Genomic DNA, 27,068 nt, shown 5'->3' with positions numbered 1-27,068 from the left:
TGTTAGAGACTGAAAAACATTACGATTCAGAGCTCCCAACCACGAGGGAGTGGTGGAGAAATCAATGAAAGCAAAGACCAACAGCAGCAACATCAACTGAAAGTTGGCTTTAATTCCGATCACGTACTTAAGCGACTCTCCAAGTCTATGCCTCGGTCCTAGGAATGACTAGTCCCTTTTTGGAAGGACAAACTATTTCACTTAAAAGTCCTAGACTGAAGACTCCACTGAACAGAATGGGGATTGTGCCACGGGACAACATGCCATCTACACTCTTAATGGGGAAGGAAAAAAAAACCAAATAAAAATCAAGTTTAAGCACCAGTTCCCATCATGTTTCACTCATTACATTTCTGCTGGCATCTAGGTGCTCAAAAATGAACTACAGGGACACCACATATTCCTAAAAATTCAGTTATACATAAAAAAAGTAAAAGGCTATTTCCAACTTGCCCATAAAATCAGTATGAACAGAGAGAAGAGAAACACTCGACCCTGAAGAAGCTAACAGGCAGCTCTGAATTTACCAGACAGGAAATTTCATTCTTTCACCTGAAACAAAAACATATCAAGGGACCAGTTCAGGAACAGGGCACGATCTGCTAACAGCAATTTTTCCATCAGCTCTTCTGCACTAGCAGCAAATTTCCCTTCTCTCTGGGTTTAACGTGGAGCATCTGTAGTGCCCTCGAACTCGCACGTGTTTCTCTCCGCTCCCCCAGCCCGATACGTGCGATTACCTGAGCAGCAAGCGGAATTAACCACGCAGGATTTTCTTCATGTGACGTGGAAGGTGACACTAGGAGAAGAGGGACAAAGAAACGAACCTGCTTGTCACACCCAGCCAACGGCGAAAAGACAGGGGAGGATTCTGCCGGAAGGGCTCTGCACCCCAGGAGTTCCCGCCGGCCGGTTTCTCTCCCCTTTGCCTGGTACCGAGGGGACGACGACACCTCGCCTGCGCCCCCTCGCAGGGGGGGCTGCCCCAGGAGAGCCGGGGGACCCCCACCTCGCTTCTGCCCGCGGGAACGGACCGGGAGAGACCCTCCATGCAGAGAAAGGAGCGTGGTGTGGATTGCATGCCCGAGGGAAGAGGCCAGGCTCCCTGCTGGCAGAAGGACAACTCACCTCCCTGCTGCTCGGAGCTGCTTGCTGCGGACAGCCCTGCCTGCGCCTGGCCGCTCTTCCGCAGTGCTGGGAGCGCAGTCCGGCCGACGGACGCTCCAGTGAAAAGACGCTCCAGCTAGTCGCGCCTCCTGCTTGTTACAGCCGCAGGTACTTTTGCCTCTGGCTAATGCACGCTCCAGACAGCGGACACCCCGCCTCGTTCCAGCTCCCGCTTGCTACAGTTCTGGCTCATTGAAGCCCCAGCTCCGCACTGAAGTTCCGGCTGATTTCAGCTGCTCCTCCTTACAAGTTCCAGCTACATGCAACGGTCTGGGCTTTCCATAAGGTTGTATATCAACTGCTGTCAAAACCGGAGCATTAGGATTAAACATCAGAGTTACATGCCGAATAAAAACTCGTTAGTTTGGGTGATTAATTACTTAACAACTATTCTGAGCAGCGCAGAAAGAAGAGCTGGACTCAAAGAGGGCACGTGGGGTCTGAAAAGCACCTTTCCCCCCCACAGACCATCACAGATGTTGAGCTCGGCCTGCTGCGTGCCGGACTCCCAAACTTCGGCGTCCGACACAACCAGACCCCTATCTCCGGGGAGGGTCCACGCACCCTGGCTGCCCCCCGCTTCCCCCCGCAGCCCCCAACACCCTCCCACCCGCCTGCAAAACCAGCCAAGCCGGCTCCCGCTTTTGGACCCCACACCAGCTGACTCGGGGCCCATTCGGGAGCCAAAAAACCTGACTGCTGAGCCCGTTCTCAAGGCCCAAACACGCAGGGCCGGACCTCTGTTTCTGGGCCCAAAGCCGCGCAGTTCGGTCTGTTTCCGAGCCCCCACATCAGCCACGTGAGCCTGTTGTCAAGCCCCAGGAACAGAAAACTTGTTCTCCATTTCTGACCCTGCAGTGCTCACGGGCGACACTGAGCGTAGCCACCCCACAGCCCTGCACCCCTGGGGCCCACACGTAGTTTTGGGGAGTGCTCGGGACCTGTGGAGGGCCCGGCCCCACGCCTCTGCCAGGCAGCCCCAGCACAGGCAGGGCATCGCTTCATGATTGCCGTTTCAGGCTTTATTTCCCCGCCATCACCGGCACGGCCAGGCCCCCACCCCAAACCCCCTAGCCGAAGCACCCCTGCAGGTAGCCGGGCCCAGCCGCCCGGAAAACAAGAAAACCAAAGAGGGTACAAGACAGAGACCGTGGGGAAAGGCAAGGAGAAGGACACAGAAACAGAGAGAGCGCGGGAGGGATAGGGAGCAGGACAGAGAGATGGAGCAAGAAAGGAAAAAAGGATGGGAGGCAGAACCAAGGGAAAGAGACATAAGGACGGGGAGCAGGACAAAGGGACGGAAGAGGAAAAAAAAATAGCGACGGGCTGCAGGACAGAGATGAAGGGATTAAATAGACACAGGGAGCATGACAGAAGGACAGAGAGAAACAAAAGGGGCAAAGAGCAGGCCAGCATTGGAGGGGAAAAAACCAACTGCGATGGGCAGCGGGAGAGAGATATGGAAAAAGAAAAAAGTACTGAGGAACAGAAAAAAAAGAAAGAAGCGACAGCTAGCTGGACAGGCGGACACAGTTAGAAAGGGCGGGAGAAGGAATGGGGCAGAGAAAGACAGACAGAAAAGGTAGCAAAAGAAAGCCAGGCAGAGGGACAGCAAGGCAGGGCAGGGGGGAAGGGACAGGGGTCTGGACAGAGATGGAGAAATAAGCAGCAGGGACAGAGGAGACAGAAAGAGGGACAGGGAACATGGCAGAGAAGGAAAAATCAGGACAGCGGCAGGACAGAGATAAAAAACTGGGACGGTCCTCAGGACAGAGAGGAATACGAATACGAGCAGGGAGCGGGACAAAGGGATACGGCGAGAAACGACAGGACAGGAAGCAAGACAGCGCAACAGACAAGAACAATGAGAACGAGAGAGAGAGAGAGAGAGACTGATAGAGACAGAGACCGTGAGAAGCACAGGGGGTTGGGAAATTTAGAAAAAGAGGTATCGGGAGCCCTGCAGAGAGAGGGAGGGTGAATAAAAAAGGGGCAGGAAGCAGCACAAAGGGTCACAGAGAGTAAGAGATGAACAGGAAGGAGGATGGGGACAGTGAGATCCAGAATGACAAAAATAAACAGCAACAGCGAGCAAGACAAAGGGATAGACAGAGAAACAGAAAGTAGGAAGAAGAGCGATAGGAAGGCAGGGACACAGAGCGGCACGTACAGGCGCAGAGAGGAAAAGAACGCCAGGGGAACAGGCCAGAGAAATTGGGAGGCGGGGAAAGAGGCAGATGCAGATCAGGACAAGGAGATGGAAAAGGAAAAAACAGCGACTGGCTGCAGGACAAAGACGGGGATGGGGGGCGGGGAGAGAGAGAGGGAGCAGGACAAGAACGCAGAGAGAAAAAGAAAGGGGGGGGGGAGAGAGAGAGAGGGGAAGGGGGGGAGGAAGAGGGAGCAGGACAAGAGAATAGACAGAAGAGAGGAGGCACAGGGAAGCAAAATAAAAAAAAACAAAAAAAACCAAAAAAAAGCCCCAAACGTCACAGCAGCATGAGAAAGCGAGGGGGCCAGGAGAGGGGGAGGGAGGGACCGGGATGCACAAGAGGAGCGACAGGGCCCAGAGGGCCCAGGACTCACCACAGCTCTCGCTCTTGGAGCTGCCAGGAGGCCTTGCCAGCTCAAATGCTTCTTTCTCCTTCTCTCCTGCCTTCCTCTTCTGTAACTCCAGTCACTTGGCTGTCCTCCACATAACGGAACACACGAGCGCCTCACAGCTCTTACGAGATGAGGCCTCCTAGACACGGAGCCTCGCTCGCTTGCTCACTCACTACGTGGCCGTACCGCGCTGCTGGTCATGCATACAGACCCTGGCAGTCTAACCTGCTGTGGACTACGAGGAGGGATCCTCCCACACCCAGAGAGGCAGGCTCTCTCTTGCCTGCAGCGGGAGGCAGCTGCCAGCCAGATGGCCTTCCGTTTCTTCTTCTTTACCTTTCTGTGGCCTCTCCAGCTTCAGCAGCTCCCGTCCACAGCCAGCAAGCGCTCCGCCTGTCCCTCTGTGCTCCTGCGCCGCGAGGAGAGGGAGGCCAGGCAGAGACAGCCCACGCAAGCCTGAGCCTGCTGCAGTCAACGGCATCCCCAGGGGATGAACGGACAACCGCACCCACAGCGTGGCCTCTGGGAGAGGGAAAGAGGCAGCAGCCACCGTTATGGCCGTAGCTCGACCCTGGCCGGAGCCCCTCCTTCCGCAGGGGCTTCCGCAGATGCCACTCGTTCCCCGCGCCGCTGCTAACGGCACCCACATTAAGGGAGACTCGAGAACATCGGAGGGCCAGCTTGCTGCCCTCACGACAGGGCTCGGGGGCTGCCTGCGGCTACAGCACAGGCTTCAGGGGAGGGGCTGGAGCTGGGGGCAGCCGCACAGGCCGAGCGGGGCCGGGGGAAGGCGCCGGGGGAGCTCCGGCGACTCAGGGAGGCGCCCGCTGGCCGCGCCTAGGGGGTGCCCGCCTCCGTCCCCTCTTCCCTTCTGTTGGCTCTCGGGGAACTGCACGGCGCTGCCCTGGCCCGGCTCGCCTCTGGCGGACCGCGAGCCTGCCGCGGCGGCCGCTTCGCAGCTTCCCGTCCTGCCAGCCCTGGGCGGCCAGCGAGCAGGAGGCACCCCCCGCCACCGCCCCGGCCGGAGGGGATCCCTCGCCTCACCCGCGGTCCCGGCGCTCGCCCGCTGCCGCCGAGACCCGCGCCCTGCGCGCCGCCACGCTGCTCCCGGGGACCGCGCATGCGCCGGAGGGGCCGGAGCCGGCGAGCGAACGCCGGGCTGCCCCACGCGCAGGACGGCGCACGCGCCCGGGAGGCGCGTCCGCACGGCTGGTCGGGGAGCGGGTGCAGCGGGAAGCCTGCGGAAAACCACGCGAAACCGGCAACGCTCCTGCGTCTGACCTTGTCGGACTCCGGGGGCCGCGGCGGCAGCGAGGACTACGCCGCGCCCGAGAGCCACACTGCCGCCCGGCCGCCGAGTCCGCCAAAACTACAGCCCCCGGCATGCCCCGGGAGGCAGCCTGCCCTGCTGCCTGACCCCGAGGGGACGCCGCTTCCGTTTCCGCCCACCCCCACGCCGGCACAGCCGCAGTCCCCGCCGAGCCCCCAGCGCCGCTCCGGGCGCTCCAGCCCGCCCCCCCCGCCCGGCTCCAGCTTCGGGCAGGGCACGGCGCGGCCCGCCCCCCCCCCGCCCGGCTCCAGCTTCGGGCAGGGCACGGCGCGGCCCGCCCCCCGCCCGGCTCCAGCTTCGGGCAGGGCAGGGCACGGCGCGGCCCCCCCCCCGCCCGGCTCCAGCTTCGGGCAGGGCAGGGCACGGCGCGGCCCCCCCCCCCGCCCGGCTCCAGCTTCGGGCAGGGCAGGGCACGGCGCGGCCCCCCCCCCGCCCGGCTCCAGCTTCGGGCAGGGCACGGCGCGGCCCCCCCCCCGCCCGGCTCCAGCTTCGGGCAGCGCCCGCCACCGCCGCTCCGGCACGGCGCGGCCCCGCTGCCGCTCCGTGCGTCCGACACGGACCCCGCCGTCCTCCTCGGGGCTTTCCCCGGAACCCGCCAGGCTACTGCGCAGCCCCGCCACGGGGCCCGGGCCCGGGCCCGGCCCCGCGCTCCCAGCCCGCGTGTGAGCCCCCAGGCCTCCCCCCCGGCCTCGGCACCGGCGGCCCCCACCTCCCCCGGGCCACCCCCGCCTACCGACGTTCGCGGTCCGAGGGGCGCCCGGCCCCGCTCACCTTCTCCCGAGGGGCAGCCGCACCCCAGCCACCGCTCTGCTCTGCTCCGCTCCGCTCCTGCCTGGGCTCCCGCCGGCCCCGCCCCGGCCCCTCCCCCGGCAGCCCCCCCTGGCCAGGGAGGGGCCGTCCCCATCAGCCTCACTGCCCGCACCTGCGGCTCCTCCAGCCCCGGCCCGCAGCTGTGGTACCGAAATCCGGAACAAAACTCCTCAACACCAATGTGAACTTAAGCAGCAGGCACTTCGTTGATTGAATGAAAGATGTCAAGAGTCATCTGAGTTGGAAGAGGTGTTAACTGGGGTCAAAATACAGATTTTAATACCCCTCTTATTTTAGTTCTAAGACTTGGCGATTGCCAGGTATCATCTTTTCCATTTACCCAGGTCCACCAGCAAGGCCACAGGGGAGATTTCTTCCAGAGAGAGGATAGAGTTATTAAGTCTAAAGTCCACAATTTGCTTTTCTCCTTCATGGAAAGGTGAGTGGATCATATATCGTCACTAGTCACCCAAACAGTTAACCCTGAACTTTTCACCTGTCCTTTAATACAGTCAACTCCAAGCTAAATTTTTTCCGTCATTAAGAGAGGACCAAAGATCATGTAAAATATTATTATACTTTCTACAAATACATCCCCATCTTAGAGCTTTAGCTACTAGAGAAAGTCTTTGGAGTTTGGGGTCAGAGGAGCTGCAAGTATAAACCTTCATACAGCTCTGTTTAGGATGTGTGATTTTTCTCTGGTTGTCTAAACCAGTCTAAATTTCCATAGATGGTCCCGACTCTGGGTGGCTCTAACAAGGATCCTGGAACTCCAGTAAATTCTAAACATCGTTTTATATTTTAAATATGATCCCAAGTTCCTTTTTGCACTTGTCTCTACGGTTTTGGCAACTGACAGCCCCAAGGGGTGCTTGTACAAGTTTCTCCCGAAGGGCAATTAAATGAATTCTTTTGTCCATGAGGTGGATGGTTTGGTAATGTTATAATTCACAACGCTATAATTCCTTCTTTCAAATTTAAAAAAAATAATTGCCTTTTAAATCCATCCCATTTAATTTGCTAAAATGATTCTCCCTGTTCTACATCTTTTCTCAAGTTTTGGTTAAATTCAATGTGAGTATTCTCCACGGAACTAGATTTTCATCTGACTTTGGAATCGTAAGGCAGGCTGTTACTGAGGTTAAATTTTGTGTCTTTACAAAACTTTGAATCAGTTACAAAACTAGATTTTTTTTTTTAATCCAAATTACAAAAACGGTTAATATCAAGATTAATAGCTCAAACAATAATTATTTTGTTTATCTCATGTTTAGAACCCCTCAAAAAAACCCACATAAACCCTCTAAACACACAAAAAGACTATTGCCCTCGACAATATCCCTAATAGCAACTCCAATATTATAAACTTTACACAACTTTTTTCCCAAATAGATAACATGAAACTTACTTATAGATTTTCAGTTTTAAAGGGCCAGTTTCTTTAGACTTCCAGTTTCTTGTTGGCGCTTTCTTTATTCTTGAATAATGAAGCCAAGGTTCTTCTCCCAGACCTTTACTGCTATAAGGGTTGTTAAAATGACTCGATATGGTCCTTTCCACTTCTCAGTGATTTTATATATATTCAATCTCCTGGTCGGAAGGGATGTGCTGCTACGTCCAATTCTAAGGGTCCAGCTGTGGAGACAAACTGTTGCCAAAATCCGGAATAAAACTCCTTAACAGCAATGAGAAGTTAAGAAGCAGGCACTCCTTTATTGCAGCGCTGGGCACACAGGGGATCACTCCACCTAGTGTGTGCACCTGGCTAGTCTAACTGTACAGATTAAATACACACCTGTTACACATATTCACTAAATTTCTGGGAAATGTCATACATAATCATCAACCTTCCGATAAATCATTAGCGTATGTAAATGTCCCTTTATGCAGGCGCAGTGAAGTCTCTGGTGGTCTTCAGAAGCCCTCTGGTGGTCTTCCATAGTCTTCCTCACTTTGTCCGATAGTTGACCTCTCTTATGTGATTCTGCGCAGTACGATTTTCGCCATCATGTATTAGGCTACATAAAATACATTCTATGTTAATTCCTAACCTTAACGTTTCTAATGATTGGCCCTTCAGTCACACCACCTTATCAATATTCTTATATTAAACCAATCATTGGTTAATCTTACTTAATTCCACTAACTGGAATCTTGATCAAAGTGGGGTTTCTAAGCAACAGAACTAAGGTCCATAACGATCTCCCTTAATGTCTTAAAACAAAACACTACAGACTAACAAATCTGTCAAAGTTTCTACGGTTAACTAATTTTAGACAATACTTATTTTCTTATGATTGTATACAACACATCTTATATGTTCCTGAGTTTCTATGACTACATTGTGAGCTTCAAAGCCCTATGTTCTAAAATCTTATCCTTTTAATCAAACCCAGCTTATAAAATTTTAACTATTGGCAAAATATTTGTAACAATACTGACGAAGTTCTTGAAAAGAATTGCTTAAAGAAATCATAACACCTTTTAAAAACATATCTCCAAAGGCACTCAAGATACTCAGAACATAGGACTCTTGATATGGTCTTTCATACAACATTTCATAATGACTTAAATTTTCTTTCTCTTCTGGCTATACTCTGATTCTTAATAGAGCCATGGGTAATGCTTTAACCCATGTGAGGAGTGAGGTTTCCTGACAAATTTTACTCGACTGTTGCTTAAGGGTATAGTTCATTCTCTCTCTCTCTCTCTTTTTTTTTTCCCACTTGCTTGTGGTCTATATGGGGTGTGATAGTCTCAATCTATAGATAATACTTTGCTCAACTTGTCTCATAATCTTTGCTATGAAATGAGGGCCATTGTCAGATGACATTCTTACAGGCACCCCGTATTTTGGTATTATCTCTTTGAGCAAGACTTTGACTACTTCCCTTGCTTTGTTGGTGCGACAAGGGAAAGCCTCGGGCCACCCAGTAAAGATATCAACTAAAACTAGGATAGATCCTTCTTTTCAAGGCAATTCTATACAATCAATTTGCTAATATTCTCCTAAAAAATTTCCTTATTTCATAATCCCAAAGATGATCTTATTACTGATTCGGGGATAATTTTATATATAAATTTCACATCCGCTTCTAATTGTTTAAACAATCTTTGTCATATTTCACTTTCTGTTCCCCAATATACTTTGTGATGTTCAGCTCGGGCAATTTCTCTTATTATTGTGGGTGGGACTATTATTGACCTGTCAGTGTTACAGCCTATCCTGTTTCATTTTGTTAGCCTGCAATCTAATAATTAATTCTTCATCTTTTTTGTTATAATTTGGAGTTTCTTTGGGCAATTTTATACTTTTCTCTGGAACTAGTGCTAGGATGCCTTTTTCCGCAGCCTCTTTAGCAGCTTTATCAGCCAGTCGGTTACCTGCGTTAGGACCGGTCTTACCTAACTGATGTGCTTTACAGTGCATTATCGTGACTGCTGTTGGTTTTTGAATGGTTTCTAACAATTTCGGTATTTGTTCTGCGTGCTGAATGGTGGTTTCTTGTGCAGATAACAGTCCTCTTTCTCTCCGTATCGCTCCGTGTGCACGTACTACTCCAAAAGCGTACTTTGAGTCTGTCCAAGTGTTGACTCGCTTTCCTTGACTTAGTTCCAGAGCTTGAATATGAGCTATCAATTCAGCCTTTTGGGCAGATACCGTCGAAGGCAAAGTTGGCAATGCAATTACCTCCTCAGTAGTTATTGTCTATCTCGATAAACGTTTTCCTTCACAGATGGAACCGCTTCCGTAGGCATATAGTTCCCAATCTGTTTCTTCTAGTGGCACATCTCAGAGATCCAGTCAGCTGGAGTAAACTCTTTCGATTGCCTGCAAGCAGTCACGTTCCAGTTCTCCTTTAACTTGATCAGTTGTTGAAAATGCAACAGGGTTAACGGTGGTAGTAGTTTTTAGGTAAACATCATCTTGTTCCAGCAACGCCACTTGGTATTTCAGCATTCTGCTAGGGGATAACCAATGCCCCCCTTTCTGTTTTAGCACAACAGTTATCCTATGGGAAACGTACAGTAATCCTTTGTCCTCTAATCCTTTGTCCTCAGGTGAACTTACGAGCTTCCTGGATCAGTAGCCCAGTTGCAGCGACAGCTCTCGGACGACCAGGGCATCCCAGACTCACATTATCTAATCGCTTCGAGAAGTAGGCCACAGCTCGCCCACTTGGCCCTAAATATTGGGCCAGGATACCCAGAGCTATACCTCTTCTTTCAGGAGCAAAAAGTTCAAGTGTCTTTGTGAGATCTGGCAGGCCCAGGGCTGGCACCCCTATTACAGCCTGTTTCCATTCTTGGAAAGTACCTTTCTCGGCATCGGTCCAATCCATTGTTTGAGGTTTTGAGCTGCTCCTATAAAGGTCAGGCCAGCAAGCCACAGTTTATAATCTACAGGTGACACCACTCAACCATTCCCGGAAATGCTCGTCATTCATTTTTTTAGTCTTAGGTTCGGGGAGACGACAAATTGCCTCTTTTCTCTCAGTTCCCAATTGTCTCTGTCCTTTTAGGATTTTAAAACTCAAGTAAGTTTCTTCTTTCTGGGTTATTTGGTTTTTTTCTTTTGACACTCGATATCCACTGATTCCCCAAAAGTTCAAAAAGTTAATAGTTAACTTTGTGCATTGTTCTTCCATCTCAGCTACAATTAACAGATCATCCATATATTTCAGCAAGATTTCTTGATTATTTTCTTTCTTCCACATCTCTAATTCTCGTGCCAATTGATTTCCAAAAATGGTAAGACTATTCTTAAAGCCTTGAGGCAAGACTGTCCACGTATATTGTGTTTTTCTCCCAGTCTCGGGATTTTCCCATTCCAAAGCAAAAACCTCTTGACTATTGGGATCCAAGGGAATACGGAAAAAGGCATCTTTTCCGTCTAACGCTGTGAACCATTCTTGTTTCTCCGTTAGGGTTGTTAACAAAGTATAAGGATTTGCTACTACCGGATGAATATCTTGTACTATTTGATTTATTGCTCTGAGGAGGTCTTGAACTAATCTATCATCTTTTTCATTAGCCTTTTAACAGGCAAGATCGGGGTGTTATATCTGGATTCACATTCTATTAACAATTTGTATCTTAAAAATTTTTGTATTACCATTACTAACCCTTTCCGACTTTCTGGTTTTAGGGGGTATCGTTTAATTCTTACCGGATTCGATCCTGGCTTTAAATCAACTCTCACAGGTTCTGCTTTTTGGATTTACCGGGAACTTCCCAGTCCAGACGATTGGAATTACAGCATTATACTTTGACTGGTATAATCTTCTGCTTTCGGTAACCATCCTGTTAACAACAAAGCCACTGCTTCGATACGTTTAGTTTCTGGAATTAAAATTTTAATCTCTCCATTTTTAAATTTAATTTCTGCCTCCAAGTTCTCAAATAGATCCCTCCTTAACAGGAGTTTAGGAGAATTTGGCACATACAAAAACTGCTGAGTGACCCATTGCTTTCCTAATTTCATTGTTAAAGATTGAAAGAAGGGTCTAGTTTCTCATTCACTTGTTGCACCGACACCACCAATTTCTTCAAAACTTAACTCTCCCTCTAAGGTATTTAAAACTGAAAAGGTGACTCTAGTGTCAATTCAGATTCAGTTTTCTGTTCTCCCAGTTTAGCTGTAACCAGAGGTTCTGCTGGGATACTCCCCTCCGGTCCCCGTCAGATACGTTCACTTAAAAAGAACAAATCTACATATGGCACTTTATTCCATTTACTCTCTCTCCTACAAAACAACAGTAATTGCAATATAGTATTGTAACTCAAAGTTCTGTTTGTTTACCATTTTTCCTGGAATTCACCCCAATGTGCCAATAAACGTCCCAACGGTGATGTTTTTGGTATCTTTTCATCAGCAGTTCTATTTCCTGCACTCTTATTCTTAAACAATTTTGCTAATGCCATTATACTTATATACATTCAAATACCAAATACCAAACAAATGCAAATGACAATTGTCCCAAACAATACACAAAGTCCAACCCAGCAATAGCTTTCACTTATGACTTACAGGCAGACGCCCAGGCTTCCACTGCAGACAGGTACCCTCCAAGCCCCAACCCTGCGAAGCTTTCGCTGCGCCTCACGGGCAGGCTTTCCAAACAAATTCCAAAGAAGCAGCGCCTTACCTTTTTTCCAGGGAACGCTGCGAGGAGCTTTGCGAGTCGAGGGTGATGGTTCTCCCCGAGAATACCTCGGTGCCAGCTGGAGTTCGATCAACACTCGATCTCGTCCAGTCTCACTCGCAAGGTCCCATCTGGGTCGCCAAAACCGTTATCGAAATCCGGAATAAAACTCCTTAACACCAACGTGAAGTTAAGAAGCAGGCACTTCATTTATTGTAGCGCTGGGGACATGGGGGATCGCTCCTCCAAAGGCGTGTCCCACTTAGTATCAAAATCCATCAGTTTTTACAGACTTTTTCTGTCAGGTCATTGTTACCTAAGCTCCTTCCGTAAAAATGCATACTATGCTCGTTCTTAAATTTAACCTTTATAATGATCGGTCCTTTGATTATATAACCTTATCAATATTCTTATTTAAAAACAATCATTGGTCAGTTACACTTAGCTCTGCTGACTGGAATCTTTGATACTCAAATCAAGATGGGAAAGGTAAGGGGGTTTCCAAGCAGCAAACTGGTGTCCACGACGGTTTCCTTAGTTTCCTGAAACAGAATGTAGAAAAAGCAGTAACTTCCTGGTGAGGTTTCTAGGGTTAGCTATTTCAAACTTTAACAATATTAAGGTTCCTAGAGTCACGCATAACACGTTCCTAAAGTTTCTGTGGCTACATTTCAAACTTAACAATCCCATACGTTATGCTTCACAATTTTACTTCTTAATCAAACCTAACTCTTCTATGTGATTAAATTTTGATTTCTTTACCAGAATATTTGCAACAGCTGGAGCCCAGCAGGAACGGGGTGGGGGCACGGCCCGACCCCCCCAGCGCCTCACCTCCTCCTCCTCCCCTGGGCTCCCTCACGGCCCCTCGCCCCGTGCAAAGGGAGTGCAAACGCAGCCCGGAGGGCAAAGGGGACGGACGGCCAGCGTTTATTCAGTCAGTCGCGCGCCTGTTGAGTCCTGCCAGCGAGTCTGCTCCGGAGCTCGGGGCGCCCCCCGGCGCTCCCCCTGCCCCTCGGACACCTCTGATAGCATATTTCCATACATTCTGTATGGCACGTCTAAATATTTGGATGGTTTTAATATTTTGTATCAGCTGTGGAAACTGCTTTGCTGCTAGGTGACTGTAAAAGTGAGATTTGGTAAATAATTATTAGAAATCTTATACTAACACTACGATTGAAACAATAGACAAAAGTATAGCCAAGCAATTAACTAGCAGAGGTAGGTACTCCTAAGTTTTGCAGTTCTTTGCTTTTATGACTAGATGTTCCTGTATGCTAGATGAGAACAATGCTGAAACTGACCACATGTGATTGAAACTGCGTTAAGCTTCAAGATCAAAGAACAAGGACAAGAATAAAGACTTCAAGGACAGCCAGCAAGAACTTCCAATGGGTCGGTGGTTGCAAAAGCAGCCCTTCGACTCAAATGGATCCTTCATTGCGCGTGATCGGATGTAGGCAGTACCATGATAATCGGTTGCCATCGTTTTTACGTATATGTATTCTCTGATTAACATGCAATTAGTTATTCTATATAACCTGTTTGTGCTAAAGCTGTGGCATGCACGCTAGGTGGAACTATCCCTGTGCATCCAGCACTGCAATGAAGAATGCCTGCTTTCTAAAACTCCAAAACGAGTCTTAGGGAGTTTCTTCGACCGGCTTTTCAGTATCAGAGGTACAAGGGAGGAAAGAAAAAGAAAAAAAAAAAAGAAAAAAAAAAAAAGGCAGCGGTGTGGGAAAGAGAGGGGACCAGGGGAGGGGCAGGGAGGGACCAGAACGCGGAAGAGGGGAGACAGGGCCCGAGGGCGCGGGGCTCACCACAGCTCTTGTTCTTGGCGCTGCCAGGAGAATTTGCCAGTTCAGACGCTTCTTTCTGCTCCTCTCCCGCTCCCCTCCTCTTCTGTAACTCTGGTGGCACGTCCGTCCTCCCCCTAGGAGAACACGCGTCTCATAGGTCTCGCAAGACGAGGCTTCCTAGGCACGGAGCCTCGCTCGCTCACACGCTACGTGGCCGTACTGCACCGTCGGTGTTGCATACGGACCCTGCGGTGCATCTCGGCGGTCTGACCTGCTGCGGACTACGAAGAGGGATCCTTCCACACGCGGAGAGGCAGGCTCTCTCTTGCCTGCAGCGGGAGGCAGCTGCCGGCCGGCCAGCCGGCTGGCCTTCCATTTCTTCTTCTCTACCTTTCTCTGGCCTCTCCAGCTTCAGCCGCAGCAGCTCCTGCCCACAGGCAGTATGCGCCCCGCCTGTCCCTTTGTGCTCCTGCGCCGCGTGGAGAGGGAGGCCAGGCAGAGACAGCCCGTGCAAGCTTTCCTTGCCGGCGGCGTTTCCTTACCGGGAGGAAGCAACGAGTGCGGCCTCACCTCCCGCCGGTGGCGCATTGCCGTTACCGTCGGACGGCACGTGCAGGAGAGGGGCAGCCCCGCGCAGTCGCAGCCTCCGAGCTGCAGTACCGAACATTGGTCGCGGGGTGGCAGCGGCGAGGGCTTGGCACAACGCGCCAGCGCGCATGCGCGGCACACCAGCTGCAGTACCGAAGTCTGTTCAATAGGTGGCGGAAGAGAGCGCTGGTGAAACGCGCAGCTATCGCGCATGCGCAGCTCCCGAGCGGCTCTACCGCGCTTTGGTTGCCAGGCAACAGCAGAAGGGCGTCAAAAGGCGCCACCGCGCATGCGCGGCTCCCCAACGCCAGTGCCGCGTTTTGGTTGCCAGGCAACATCAGTAGCGCCGTAAACCACGACGCCGCGCATGCGCAGTTGCTGAGACGCCTTGTCGCGCTTTGGTTGCCGGGCAACAGCCCGAGCGCTGTAAACCACGCCGCTGCGCATGCGCAGTTGCGGAGACGCCGTGTCGCGCTTTGGTTGCCAGGCAACAGCGGCGTGCGCCGTAAGAGGCGCACTGCGCATGCGCGGTCGCGGAGCTGCCGTAACGCCATCTAGTTGCTAGGCAACAGCAGAGCCACCCTAAACTGCGTCACTGCGCATGCGCGGTTGCCGAGACGCTGTTTCGAGATTTGGTTGCCAGGCAACAGCAGGAGCGCCGTGAACCGCGCCGTCGCGCATGCGCGATTGCCGAGACGCCGTGTCGCGATTTGATTGCCAGGCAACAGCGTCGAGCGCCGTAAAAGGGCACCCACGTTAAGGGAGACTCGAGAACACCGGAGGGCCAGCTTGCTGCCCTCACGACAGTGCTCGGGGGCTGCCTGCGGCTACAGCACAGGCTTCAGGGGAGGGGCTGGAGCTGGGGGCAGCCACACGGGCCGAGTGAAGGCGCCGGGGGAGCTCCGGCGATTCGGGGAGGCGCCTGCTGGCCACGCCTAGGGGGTGCCCGCCTCCGTCCCCTCTTCCCTTCTATCGGCTCTCGGGGAACTGCCAGGCGCTGCCCTGGCCCAGCTTGCCTCCGGCGGACCGGGAGCCTGCCGTGGCGGCCGCTTCGCAGCTTCCCGTCCTGCCAGCCCCGGGGCGGCCAGAGGGCAGGAGGCACCCTCTGCCCTCGCCCCTGCCCCCACCGGAGGGGATTGCTCACCTCACCCGTGGTCCTGGCGCTCGCCCGCTGCCACCGAGACCCGTGCCCTGCATGCCGCCACGCTGCTCCTGGGGACCGTGTATGCGCCGGAGGGGCTGGAGCCGGCGAACGAACACCAGGCTGCCCCACATGCAGGATGGCACATGCGCCTGGGAGGCACGTCCGCACGGCTGGTCAGGGAGCGGGCGCAGCGGGAAGCCCGCAGAAAACCACACGAAACCGGCAACGCTCCTGAGTCTGACCTGGTCAGACTCCAGGGGCTGCGGCGGCAGCGAGGACTACGCCACACCATCCGTGCCTGAGAGCCACGCTGCTGCCCGGCCGCCAAGTCCGCGAAAACTACGGCTCCTGGCATGCACTGGCAAACACAGTCCGGCCACCCAGCAGGCGAGCGCCGGAAGACTACATCTCCCAGTATGCCACGGGAGGCACCATGGCTGACCAGAAGCTCCGTGCTTCAGGACTACAGCTCCCGGCATGCCGCAGGAGGCAGTTTTCCTGCTTTTCGACCCTGAGGGGACACTGTTTTCGCTTCCGTCCCTGTCCGTCCCAGTCCCCGTCCTCCCCCACTGGGGCAGCCGGAATCTCCGCTGAGCCCCCAGCACAGCTCCAGGCAGCTCCCGCCACCCCCACTCCGACACGGCGCGGCCCTGCTGCCACCACTCCGTGCGTCCGACAAGGTCGCCGCCGTCCTCCTTGGGGCTTTCCCCGGGGCTCGCCGGTCGAGTGCGCAGCCCTGCCACCGGGCTTGGTGCTCCTAGACCCCCAGTGAGCCCCCAGCTCCCGCCCTGGCAGCCCGCCCATTACAGGGAGGGGCCATCGCCATCAGCCTCACTGCCCGCACCTGGGGCTCCTCCAGCCCCGGCCGCAGCTGGAGCCCAGGAGGAACAGGGGGGGTATGGCCCGACCCCCACAGTGCCTCACCTCCTCCTCCCCTGGGCTCCATCAAAATACGACCCCAGAGCACACAGGAAAGCATTGGAAAAACTCTGCAATGGGAAAAAGATGAACAGAAAACTTTGTGGCATGTTGTAAGACAAAGAAGGATCTGGAGCACACAAAAGGGCTCAGGGGCAACCCTGAATGTGAACTGAGAGGTACAGAGGGTGTGGGGGCAGGCTCCCAACACATACGAAGCGCCTCGCTGCACACCAAAAGGGTCCTAAGGCCTGTCATGGGGCTCAATGTGGCTCATAGAACAGTGCCTGCAGGCAGCCCCTCACCCTGTGGAAACCCTGCCTCACAGCACTGCTTTTGCTGGCCCTGGCCCTCAACCCCAGACATTGTCCACATAGCCGAGAGTGCTGACAGCAAGTCCAGGAGCAGCCTGGGGACTTCACAAACAAGGCCCTGGAGTGGTCCCAGGTGCTGCTGGGATGATTGGAAATGCCACGGACAACTCTCAAGTTTCCACAGCAATGAAAGGGAAATCCCCTACAACTCTATGACAGCACAGGGATTCCTTTGAGGTGAATCTAAGACCCTGGGACCAACCCCCTCATACAATGTGTAACCTCCACCCCCAGACACTGTCCTCACACACTTTATTGAGCGCAAAGGGACAGCAAGAACCACAGCCATGAATGCAAAGAATAAAGCAATCATTTAATTAATTAATCAACAAAAGCAACAATTGAGAGTCAGTCTGCCACAAGGCTCTGTGCCAGCACACTCCCAATTTACCTGCAGCACCTTAAGACTCATTACTGGACCAGCGTTCATTAACCCAGTTGCCAAGAGTTGGTTCCTGTTACTGCTCTTGATGTGGCAAATCACTGAGGAGCTGTCCATGTCCTCCAAGATTTCTCCTTCAAAGATAGGGTTCAGGTCTGGTATCTGAGAGGAAAACCCCTTATCTGATCTACAGGTGATTCTGCCCTACCCCTAGGCAAGAGCCCTGCGAAAAACTTTCACAGCTCTTACCTCCTAGCCACCTCAGCAGTTTGGCTCACTACACTGTGCCTGCACTGTATTAATCCCAGACCTCAGGTTGGAGCACAGAACTGAACAGGGGGCACAGGGGAAGGTAACTGTAGCGATTCTAACAGGAAGACTGTTGTGTATGGAGGAGTTGGTGATCCACACAACAGTTAACCTGAGAAGGCACAGGCCTGGGCTTAGGTTGGCTTTCAAATCTGTGTTGTGCCAAGCATATTTCTTGCTTGTAGGATAAATTTAGGCAGTTTATCATAACAAAAGAGCCTGTAGGCAGCTCCCACTTCACATTGGCATTTACACCATCTGCAAGCCCTTGTCTTTTATCTTAAAGCGAAGCAGCAGTTTGTCATGTGAACCTTCTTCTGTTTGATAGTAGAAATAATGAATGGAATTCTTTTCTTCTAAGAGAATCCCATAACAGCTCCAAAGACAAAGACGTCTGCAGAACAGACAGGATCTGCACCATGTGCCATGCCCTGACTGGAGGTACCTCTGATTCTGCACAACTTGGGGTTCCCGGCATTTGAAAGTGATATCAATAAAGATTAAATTAGTTCATTTTACCCTAACAATACTTTGGCATTGTAAACCACAATATTGCTAAGAACAAAACCCCAAACTGAATGACAGTCTGCTTTGTTAAAGGTCCGTGAAGGACTGCTAAGTGTTGCCAAATTTAAGTGAAACTAGAGGAAAGGTAATTCTGGCAGGCAGAGATCAGGACCACCAACTCAAGGAACCCAACAACTCAAAAGCTTAAGGAAGTAAAGGTCTCAAAAAATCATAGCAGGCATGTGTAGTTATCTACATGATAGGCAAACCAATCATTTAATAGAATAACAATGAATATGTATTAGCTGACTAAATTTTGTATGTAAATAACTGTCAGTTTGTACTGATGGTGTGCTGGTTTGTGCCATGCACCCATATCTGTGCCTTTATGTAATAAAACACCGTGACTCTGTGTGTAAATTTGGCGACACACACCAGGTAACAGACCCAAGTTTTTGTGACAACAAAGGGACATAAGATTATGTATACTATCCCGCTTTTCCTTCTAGAGTCAGCTTCAATAAATGGAATTTCAAACAATACCTTATGGACTCCAAGTGCCTTTTCCTCTGAGATCATAACAAAAACTACTCCTGGTGCATTACAGTTACAAACCCCAAAGAAGGTTTCACAGTCTACTGTTTATGGTTGAGGATTTAAGTTTATTTTCTAAGGAGTTAGACCTTTCTATTTAACAGTATGCCATTAAACCTGAACCCTAAAGTGATAAACTGTAAATCTCAGAATCCAAACAATCACTGGGGATTGAGAATGTATTGATGAGGTTAGATCTAAAATCCTGTGTCCTGATCAGTAAAAGAGTAAACTGTAAACTCCAGTTGATAAACACTGAGCCCTAAAAATTAAAGTAATAAAGCTCAACTCTCAAGTGAGAAACCATGCAAAACAAACTTTAAACAGCAAACCTTAAGTGAAAAATTCTGAACTCTGTTTTAAGGGACAAATTCCAAAGCATATCTAACCAGGAAGACTGTAACAAGAAGCTAAGTAACTTTAGCCCACAGTTTTAAAATTTTGCCCTTTATTGGGCAGAGCAGTAGAACATGAACACACCAAGAATACTTTACAGTCACTGTTCATACGCTTGGTTTCAGTCACCATTCACATGTGACCATATGCATGAATCAATCCATACGGCTGCACTAAGCTGCACTTCCACAGAACCTACCTACACCACTGAGAGCAGTAATTCATCTCCATTGCAGACAATTAATGTTTGTGGTCCTCTGAGCTCCACAGGCAAATATCCAGAGCCAGTGGGGCTACATCTGGCTGGCAACTGGTCACCAGTGGTGTTCCTCAGGGCTCAATTCTAGGGCCACTTCTGTTCAACATTTTTATCAATGATCTGGATGCAGGAGTCGAACGCACCATTAGCAAGTTTGCTAATGATACCAAATTGGGAGATGCCATTGGCCCTCTCGAGGGTCAAGAGGCCTTGCAGAGGGATCTAGATAGACTGCAGCATTAGGCAATCATCAATGGCATGAAATTTAACAAGCATTCTGCACCTGGGATGGAGTAACACTGGGCACATGTCTAAATTGGGAGAGGAGTGGCTGGAAAGCAGCCCTGCAGAAAGGAACCCAGGGGTGCTGGTCAGCCGCAGGCTCAATAGGACCCAGCAGCGTGCCCTGGCAGCCAAGAGGACAAACCGCATCCTGGGGGGCATCAAACACAGCACGACCAGCCGGTCAAAAGAGGGGATTATCCTGCTGTATTCAGCATTGGTGCGGCCTCACCTGGAGTACTGTGTGCAGTTCTGGGCCCCACCATTTAAGGAGGATGTGAAGCTGCTTGAACGCGTCCAGAGGAGGGCAACCAAGCTGGTGACAGCGCTGGAAGGCATGTCCTGTGAGGAGCAGCTGAGGACTCTGGGTTTGTCTAGTCTGGAGAAAAGGAGGCTGAGGGGCGACCTCATTGCTCTCTACAGCTTCCTGAGGAGGGGACGTGGAGAGGGAGGTGCTGAGCTCTTCTCCCTGGGAACCAGTGATCGGATGCATGGGAATGGCTCAAAGCTGCATCAGAGGAGGTTTAGACTGGACATTAGGAAGCTTTTCCTTAGAAAGAGGGTGGTCAAACACTGCAACAGGCTTCTTGGAGAGGTGGTCGATGATCCCCCAAGCGGGTCAGTGTTTAAGAGGCATTTGGACAATGCCCTTAATAACATGCTTCAACTTTTGGTCGGCCCTGAATTGGTCAGGCAGTTGGACTAGACGATCATTGTAGATCCCTTCCAACTGAAATACTCTCTTCTATTCTATGACACCTATAACCACCAACCAGCATCTCCTTAAGGGAATTGGTACCTGCTGAGAGACAGAAGCATTTATGACAACCAGTAAGACAACTCCTGCAGTCACTAACACTGCCTCAAAAGCCTTTTCCTCTGGCAAGCAAATCCCACCCTGAGGACTTACTGGAAAATATCTCACAGACTGGCCAAGGGATGCTTGGGCACAACAGAGGAGGAGATGGTGATGGCAAAGAACTCACTGGGAAGCCCAAAAGAGGCATCATGGAACTCACATCCCAGAAGAGCCATGGGGGACCCCTATGTCCTACAGGAGGAGAAGGCATCACACTGCTGCACCAGCGCTGGAAATATCCAGATCCCAGTGATAGCATATTTCCATACATTCTGTATGGTATGTCTAAATATTTTGATGGTTTTAATATTTTGTATCAGCTGTGGAAACTGCTTTGCTGCTAGGTGACTGTAAAAGTGAGATTTGGTAAATAATTATTAGAAATCTTATACTAACACTACGATTGAAACAATAGACAAAAGTATAGCCAAGCAATTAACTAGTAGAGGTAGGTACTCCTAAGTTTTGCAGTTCTTTGCTTTTATGACTAGATGTTCCTGTATGCTAGATGAGAACAATGCTGAAACTGACCACATGTGATTGAAACTGCGTTAAGCTTCAAGATCAAAGAACAAGGACAAGAATAAAGACTTCAAGGACAGCCAGCAAGAACTTCAAATGGGTCGGTGGTCGCAAAAGCAGCCCTTCGACTCAAATAGATCTTTCATTGCGCGTGATCGGATATAGGCAGTACCATGATAATCGGTTGCCATCATTTTTATGTATACGTACACTAATCTAACTAACATGCAATTAGGTATTCTATATAACCTGTTTGTGCTAAAGCTGTGGTACGCACGCTAGTTGGAACTATCCCCTGTGCATCCAGCGCTGCAATAAAGAATGCCTGCTTTCTAAAACTCCAAAATGAGTCTTAGATTCTTTGACCAGCTTTTCAGTATCACCAGTGTGGTGTGTGGATGCCTTGGGGACAGGGGATCCTTATGCTTTACAGCAGCTGTACAAGCTGTGCAAGGCTTGTGGAGGCTCAGTGGAGGTTTTAATTAACCCTTGGTTTAGTTGGTGCCCACATTTTGTGCACAGGGACAGACGTAGCTTCAGAGTGCCCAAGGATATCTCTCCTCTCTCTGTTTTTGTTTCCTCCATTCTCAAGTAACTAACTTGGGGCTGCACTAATTGTCCCCACTCAAAAGTACCTTAAGTCTGCTTGGCTGACCAGTTTTAAACTTCCGCGTTGCTCACCAGCGCTCCTGGGCATGCTTGCTACAACCAGCTGACCTCCTCCCATGGATGCTGTGCGAAAATTCTGCTCCAGGGCCCATTTGCTTTCCCCACAGCTCCAGAGGGTCCGAAGAGCTGAGTGTGCATACAGGCCCATGCTGCGGAAGACACTGTGGGACCTAAAAGTGAGATAAGGAAAAGGCAAAGTTTTCCCCAGTGTCCCAGCGCTGAGCGTGGCAGGGCCGAGCCCTCCCTGCGCACTTGCCTCCAGGCAGCGACTGCCCCGTCTGGCCGCAATCGCCCCCACGCTCAAGCACAGACAAAGGGATGCACTCGCCTCGCCGTGGCTCTGGGCCCCTCAGCGCCAAGCGCTCGCCTGCCTCGCCGTGGCTCCCGGCCCCTCACTGCCGAGCGCTCGCCTCGCCGCGGCTCCTGGCTCCTCAGCACCGAGCTCTCACCTCGCCGCAGCTCCCGCCCCCTCAGCGCCGAGCTCTCACCTCGCCGCAGCTCCCGCCCCCTCAGCGCCGAGCGCTCACCTGCCTCGCCACGGCTCCCGGCCCCTCACCGCTAAGCGCTCGCCTCACTGCGGCTCCTGGCCCCTCAGCGCCGAGCTCTCACCTCGCCACGGCTCCCAGCCTCTCATCGCTAAGCGTTCGCCTGCCTCGCCGCGGCTCCCGGCCCCTCAGCGTTGAGCGCTGCCCACCTGCACTCGCTCCCGCACTACTCCCAGACACGACGCACGCACCAGCCCATAGCATGGCGGAAGCTGTGGTGCGCTGTCCATGGCCGCGCGTGAACGGCCCAAGACGTGTGGCAACAATGGGGCGGGGGAACTGTAACGGGAAGCAGCGCCATCGAGCGCTCAGGGCCCGTGGCTGCAGCCGGCACGCTCGCTGCTGACCCCCGGTGAGCACAGCCCGGCACTGCAGGCGGCCACGCTCCGCTCCCAGGCACTGGTCACACGGCGGACGGCGCATCGCAGCCCATCGGGCGCACAGCCGTACCCGCAGCGGTGAACCCTTCCGAGCTGCTCTGTCTGTCCCGATACACCGGCGAGGACCGATGGGGTGAGCAGCTGTACTGGCCTGTAAGCGACACGAAGCAGCTACGAGAAAACAATTCGCGCCCCCGTGATAACAGGGACTAACGGCAAGAGTTAAGACCTGTTGTAAGCACCGGGAAGGGGTGGCGAGAACAGCCGGTTACCTTACCCGCTACCGAAACACCGCAGCGGCACCCCGCGGTAACGCACACTGCGCAGCAGCGCTGGGCGCTCTGTACTGCGCATGCGGCATGCTCGAGTGAGGGCAGCAGAGTGCGGTAGGCCACGTTGCGCATGCGTACTCTGGCAGCGAACGTGCACCGTCGCAGTCCGGACGGCCGCCGAGCGCCTGGCAGGCTGGGCTGCGCGTGTCTGGTACTGCTCCAAACGAGTCGTCATTGCTCATGCGTCCGTCCGCCGGCAGGCTGCAGTACCGCGCGCTGAGCACGTGAGGTCAGCAGTAACCGGGACCGGCTGCCGCTGCTAGCGCTCGCGCCAGCTCACTCGCGTACGGAAGCCGACCGCGTTCTGTGGCGTCATTGGCGGAGGCGCCGCCCTGCGACATCCGGTGGGCGGTTCTTTCCTCTCGGCGGGCGGCTGCCTGCGGTGCGTGAGCTGGAGGCTTCACTGGAGAGCCCCAGCCGGGACCGGGGGGACCTTTCTCAGCGCCGGCCTGGCTCGGCGCGGCTGCTCAGTCGCTCTTCTTACTCCTCGAGCTGGCGAGCTGCGAGCGCAACCCGAACCGGGCCGTCGGCAGCGCGGTGCGCGCAGGACCGCCCTGCCCGCGGCTGCCGCTGCCCGGTTCAGGTGCACGCCGGTGCTGTTCTGCAGACGAGCGGTCTCGATGGCGTTTCGGTGGCCCGGCAGGACCCGAAGCGGGGCTGGCGGCTGTCTCTGTGCCGCGGTGGTGGCAGGTTCCCTCCAGGCTGGTCGGTGGCGCGGCAGCCGCGGGGCCCTCAGAAGGCGCAGAGCAGCGCGGGAGTGGCCGCCTCCTCGCCCAGCCCACGGCCCTCGTCTTTCCCGGCGACGGGGTGGCCGCCCGGGGCCTTGGGCGGGAGCGGCGCCTGGGGAGCGCAGTGGGGATCTTACAGGTGGGACTGGGGGGGCCTGGTCAGGCTGGCCGGGGCCCTGCGATGGATGTAAAGGGTTTCTGTCGGAGCAGCGCTTTGTTACTGCTCTGCTCGTGTAACTCGGTAAACTTTACTAGTAAGGTTCAAAACAAAGGCTTCCAGGGAACTTTTAACGCAGACCTGGATTTATATTGACTTACGTTCCTCTTATGGTACCCTGGAGCACCTGTTCTCCCTTATTGCCCAATACTTGCTCGGCGTCGCAGTAAATAGTCATAGTTTTTCATGAACTCTGAATTTTGTGGTTTATTTTTTTCTAGCTTTAAGAATCTACAAGTGACCCTGAAGTTAAGTTGTATACTCGTTCCCCCCAACTTGCCTCTGATATTTAGGGTGGGGTAGGTGCTAAAATACCTGAGAAGACAGATAATTTTTGGTCCACTGAAAGACTATGCAAGTTGGAAAAGGTGGGGTTTTAATATGCGCATAGTTCTCGATAGCTGTTTCTATTGTGTGCTTTGCAACGTAACCTGCTTGCTTTTGGAAACTTTTGCTGTTGTCTCTGGAGAGACTGCTGTCATGATTCCCTTATAGGCAGGGATTTCCTTATAGGCAGGGATTCTATGGTGAGTAGAAAGCTGGAAGCTGAGCAAAAGCCTCAAAACTACCTATTTATGAAAATATTTTGAGTTATGTCAGTAATGTATGGATGTCTTCTGTGAGAAAAGAAGGTCCGGATGTTGATGTCTGGCATTTTGAGTTTTAACCACTTTGGTGTAGGTAGTTATGGCAGCTAGTTTTCTGGCTCAGTCCATATAGCTTTCTGATGCACAATGCTATCCTCAGTCTTGTTCTACTGTGATTTGTAATAAGACTCCAGAATAGAATATCATCAGCCTGTTTTGTCTTCTGAAGATTTCTTTATTACAACTGGAGTAAAGAAGGGTGTGTTTTGTTTCTGCAGCTTTGTCAGGATGATGCAAGTGCATTGGTCAAGTTCCTGACGTGAGTTACTGGAATTGGGTACAACCTTTTTTGCCCTGTTTATTTGATGGAGTTATTAACAGAAACTGGGAGGCTGGAGACTGTGAGAAGAAAGAATTTTGATTTTTGCAGCAGTGCCCAAACTGAGACACCAGATGTGAAATTCATTGAAAGAAAGGGGTACAGAGTTGCCTGATATGGACTTTGCAGTAGAGAAGTAGAAGTGGTGACTTCACGTGTGCAAGTTGAGATGGGAAGGAGAATGGAGCTGGTCAAAAAGAGAGCCATGAAAAACAGAGAGTACTAAAAGTGGGGAGGTAGAGTAGGAGCCTTTAGACATATGGTAGGAGATCGGGCCAGGCATAATGGTATTCCACAGTGTGTTTCTCAGAGGAGCAAAGGGGCCATGAAGCAGAAGGAAAATCAGGGCTGTTCAGGAAGGTGCTGTAAGAAGGTCCCAGGCTTGTTCCAGTTTCTGTCCCTTGCCTAGAGAATTCCCAGCAGAAAAGAGTTCAGCCTTCAGACATGGGGGTTGCAGGTGCATCAAAGGCAGCAGCAGTAGAAATGGATCCCTTGGAAGTGAAGAGGGCTATGATACTGGTTGCTAAGAACAGGTTTGGCTGAATAGAGAGAATGTAAAATTAATTTATGCTTAGAAACAAAGCAAAGTGTTGGTGTAGAGAGTAGAACAACTTTTATGAGGACCACAATGGTTTGCAAGTGTTTGGAAGATTTGTTCAAAGTTTGAAGATACATAATGGCTTGAGATTGTGCTTGAAAAATCAGGGTTGCATGCAGTGTGTGAAGTTTGGATGCATGTTTTAGGACAGTGAAGGATGCCTCTCTTGGTCTGGAGTTTGGTAGAAGATAACAGGAAGGATTGCCGCTATGACATGATAATTCGAGATCTGTCAGTTTTGTGGTAATGTGAGGGGTGAGGTTTTTGGTGGGACAAAGTGGATTCAAAGTCTGTAAGGATGGTAGAGAAGCTGTAACTGTGGTATTTTGGAGTTGGAGGGCAGGAAGGTGTGATGGTTTCCAGCTGATCATTGTTGGTGCTGTGAGGTACTGGACAGATAATGGGATAAAATGTTTTATTTGTCTTCTATTTGCAATGTTGGTCTTTTCCAGCAGAATGGTGAAGATTAATCTCGTCACGCAACTTCTAATAGGAAAAAAGTTCAACTATTCATTGGAGTATTGTGCTTATGATGCACGCACTATCCAAACTGAAGTTTGGACTGCTTTGCTCTACTGTAGGCTGCAAGTTTGTTTCTTAAGTACTCATCTAAAGATGTTTCTGCTGCTGTGACCATGAGTTCATTCAAAAGTGATTATGGTGAAAGGAGACCTTAGCATGCAGCAAATTAGATCTCTGTTGTCCAAAGTCTGTTGAGTGAGATGTTTTGTGTTGTCTGGGGGCTTTTAAACGATTACATGTCAGTATATAGTTCCATAATCACTAAAACTGTGCATGCCAAGCCTCCAGTGGCCATTGCTGTTGACTGAAAGTACAGCTTGAAAACGTGTCTGCCAAGTGAAAGGCAAATATCAAAAATTACTTTAGGCTTGATCTTGAAGAGCCAAGCGGGTGACAGGGAATTCTAAAATTCCTTTCAGTGTTGTAAGACTTTTCCTGTTTCTTCTTACAAACTGCCAGGAATTTTGTGAGGAAAAGAATTAAGACTTTAGAAGGCGAGTGTGTCATATGCTGCACTGACTGGGTCCTCAATTCAAACTCCAAATAGTGTTTCTTTTGTCAAGCTGTCAAGCCTCACAGTGATACTGTGCTAGCAGGTATGCTGAGGTTTTGGGGAATTAAAAATCTAAAGTTAGTGCAGAGAGTAAGTGCTTTATATACATTTTCACAATAAGATGTTTCCAGAGTAACATAGATTCTGTAATAGAGGTAAAAGGTCTGTTGAAGTCTTATGGCTTTATTAGATGATTCTGTATGTGTTCTGACTTGTGCCGTAATGTGTTGACCAGGCTCTGCTTAAAATACCTTCTTCTGTGTTTGACTTCGAAGTTGCTGTTTTGTTATGTGTTTTTTACTTGGATCATCTTTGTAGTATGGGAAACTCACTGTCCAAATTTTGGTCCTTGGGTAACATGATCATTTTCTTTTTTTTTTTTTCTTCTTGTAACTCTAAGGAATAATGAGCACAGGCTGACTCATCGTCAGCAAACAGGGCTGAAGTAAGTTTTCTTGGGTGCCAGTGCTTAGCTTTTCTAATGACTCCTGTAGACAGCAGGATGTTATCTGAGGTTGCAGAGGTAGGTCTCATTCTTTTTGTGTGATTTATGGGTTTT

At 51.2% G+C, this 27,068-nt stretch overlaps 1 protein-coding gene and 2 long non-coding RNA genes across 13 annotated transcripts in view; 1 reads left to right on the top strand and 2 right to left on the bottom strand.

Annotated features, from left to right (window-relative positions):
- The window catches only part of LOC138690780 (uncharacterized), a 32,014-nt gene extending 8,914 nt beyond the window's left edge, over positions 1-23,100 (bottom strand). Inside the window, exons 1-4 of one of the 11 annotated variants that reach the window (XM_069811679.1) lie at positions 22,871-23,100; positions 22,561-22,744; positions 21,681-21,838; positions 19,113-20,814 (exon numbers count right to left, since the gene is read on the bottom strand). In XM_069811679.1, coding sequence (XP_069667780.1) covers positions 20,781-20,814; positions 21,681-21,838; positions 22,561-22,744; positions 22,871-23,100 — 606 coding nt within the window. In that variant the 3' untranslated portion in view covers positions 19,113-20,780. Of the gene's footprint in view, positions 1-740; positions 800-1,128; positions 1,595-3,518; positions 4,294-4,418; positions 4,744-4,810; positions 5,266-5,608; positions 5,734-5,872; positions 5,944-15,208; positions 15,331-19,112; positions 20,815-21,680; positions 21,839-22,277; positions 22,361-22,404 lie in introns of those variants that run through there. The other 10 variants (XM_069811680.1, XM_069811678.1, XR_011329573.1 and 7 more) reach the window with 10 other exon arrangements.
- Positions 5,811-11,283, top strand: LOC138690783 (uncharacterized). Its single transcript, XR_011329587.1, has 3 exons — positions 5,811-6,350; positions 6,645-6,689; positions 11,064-11,283. It is a non-coding gene; the product is annotated as an uncharacterized lncRNA (long non-coding RNA).
- On the bottom strand, positions 8,349-14,799 carry LOC138690781 (uncharacterized). Its single transcript, XR_011329582.1, has 5 exons — positions 14,471-14,799; positions 13,887-14,430; positions 12,064-12,602; positions 11,085-11,218; positions 8,349-8,376 (listed from the first exon to the last, which is right to left on the bottom strand). It is a non-coding gene; the product is annotated as an uncharacterized lncRNA (long non-coding RNA).
- Positions 23,101-27,068: the final 3,968 nt, after the last annotated feature.

The sequence above is a fragment of the Haliaeetus albicilla genome, chromosome 23 (genome assembly GCF_947461875.1).
Source record: "Haliaeetus albicilla chromosome 23, bHalAlb1.1, whole genome shotgun sequence".
Lineage (NCBI taxonomy): Eukaryota > Metazoa > Chordata > Aves > Accipitriformes > Accipitridae > Haliaeetus > Haliaeetus albicilla.
Note: the sequence above shows the minus strand (reverse complement) of the source record. Positions and strands in the feature narration are given on the sequence as shown.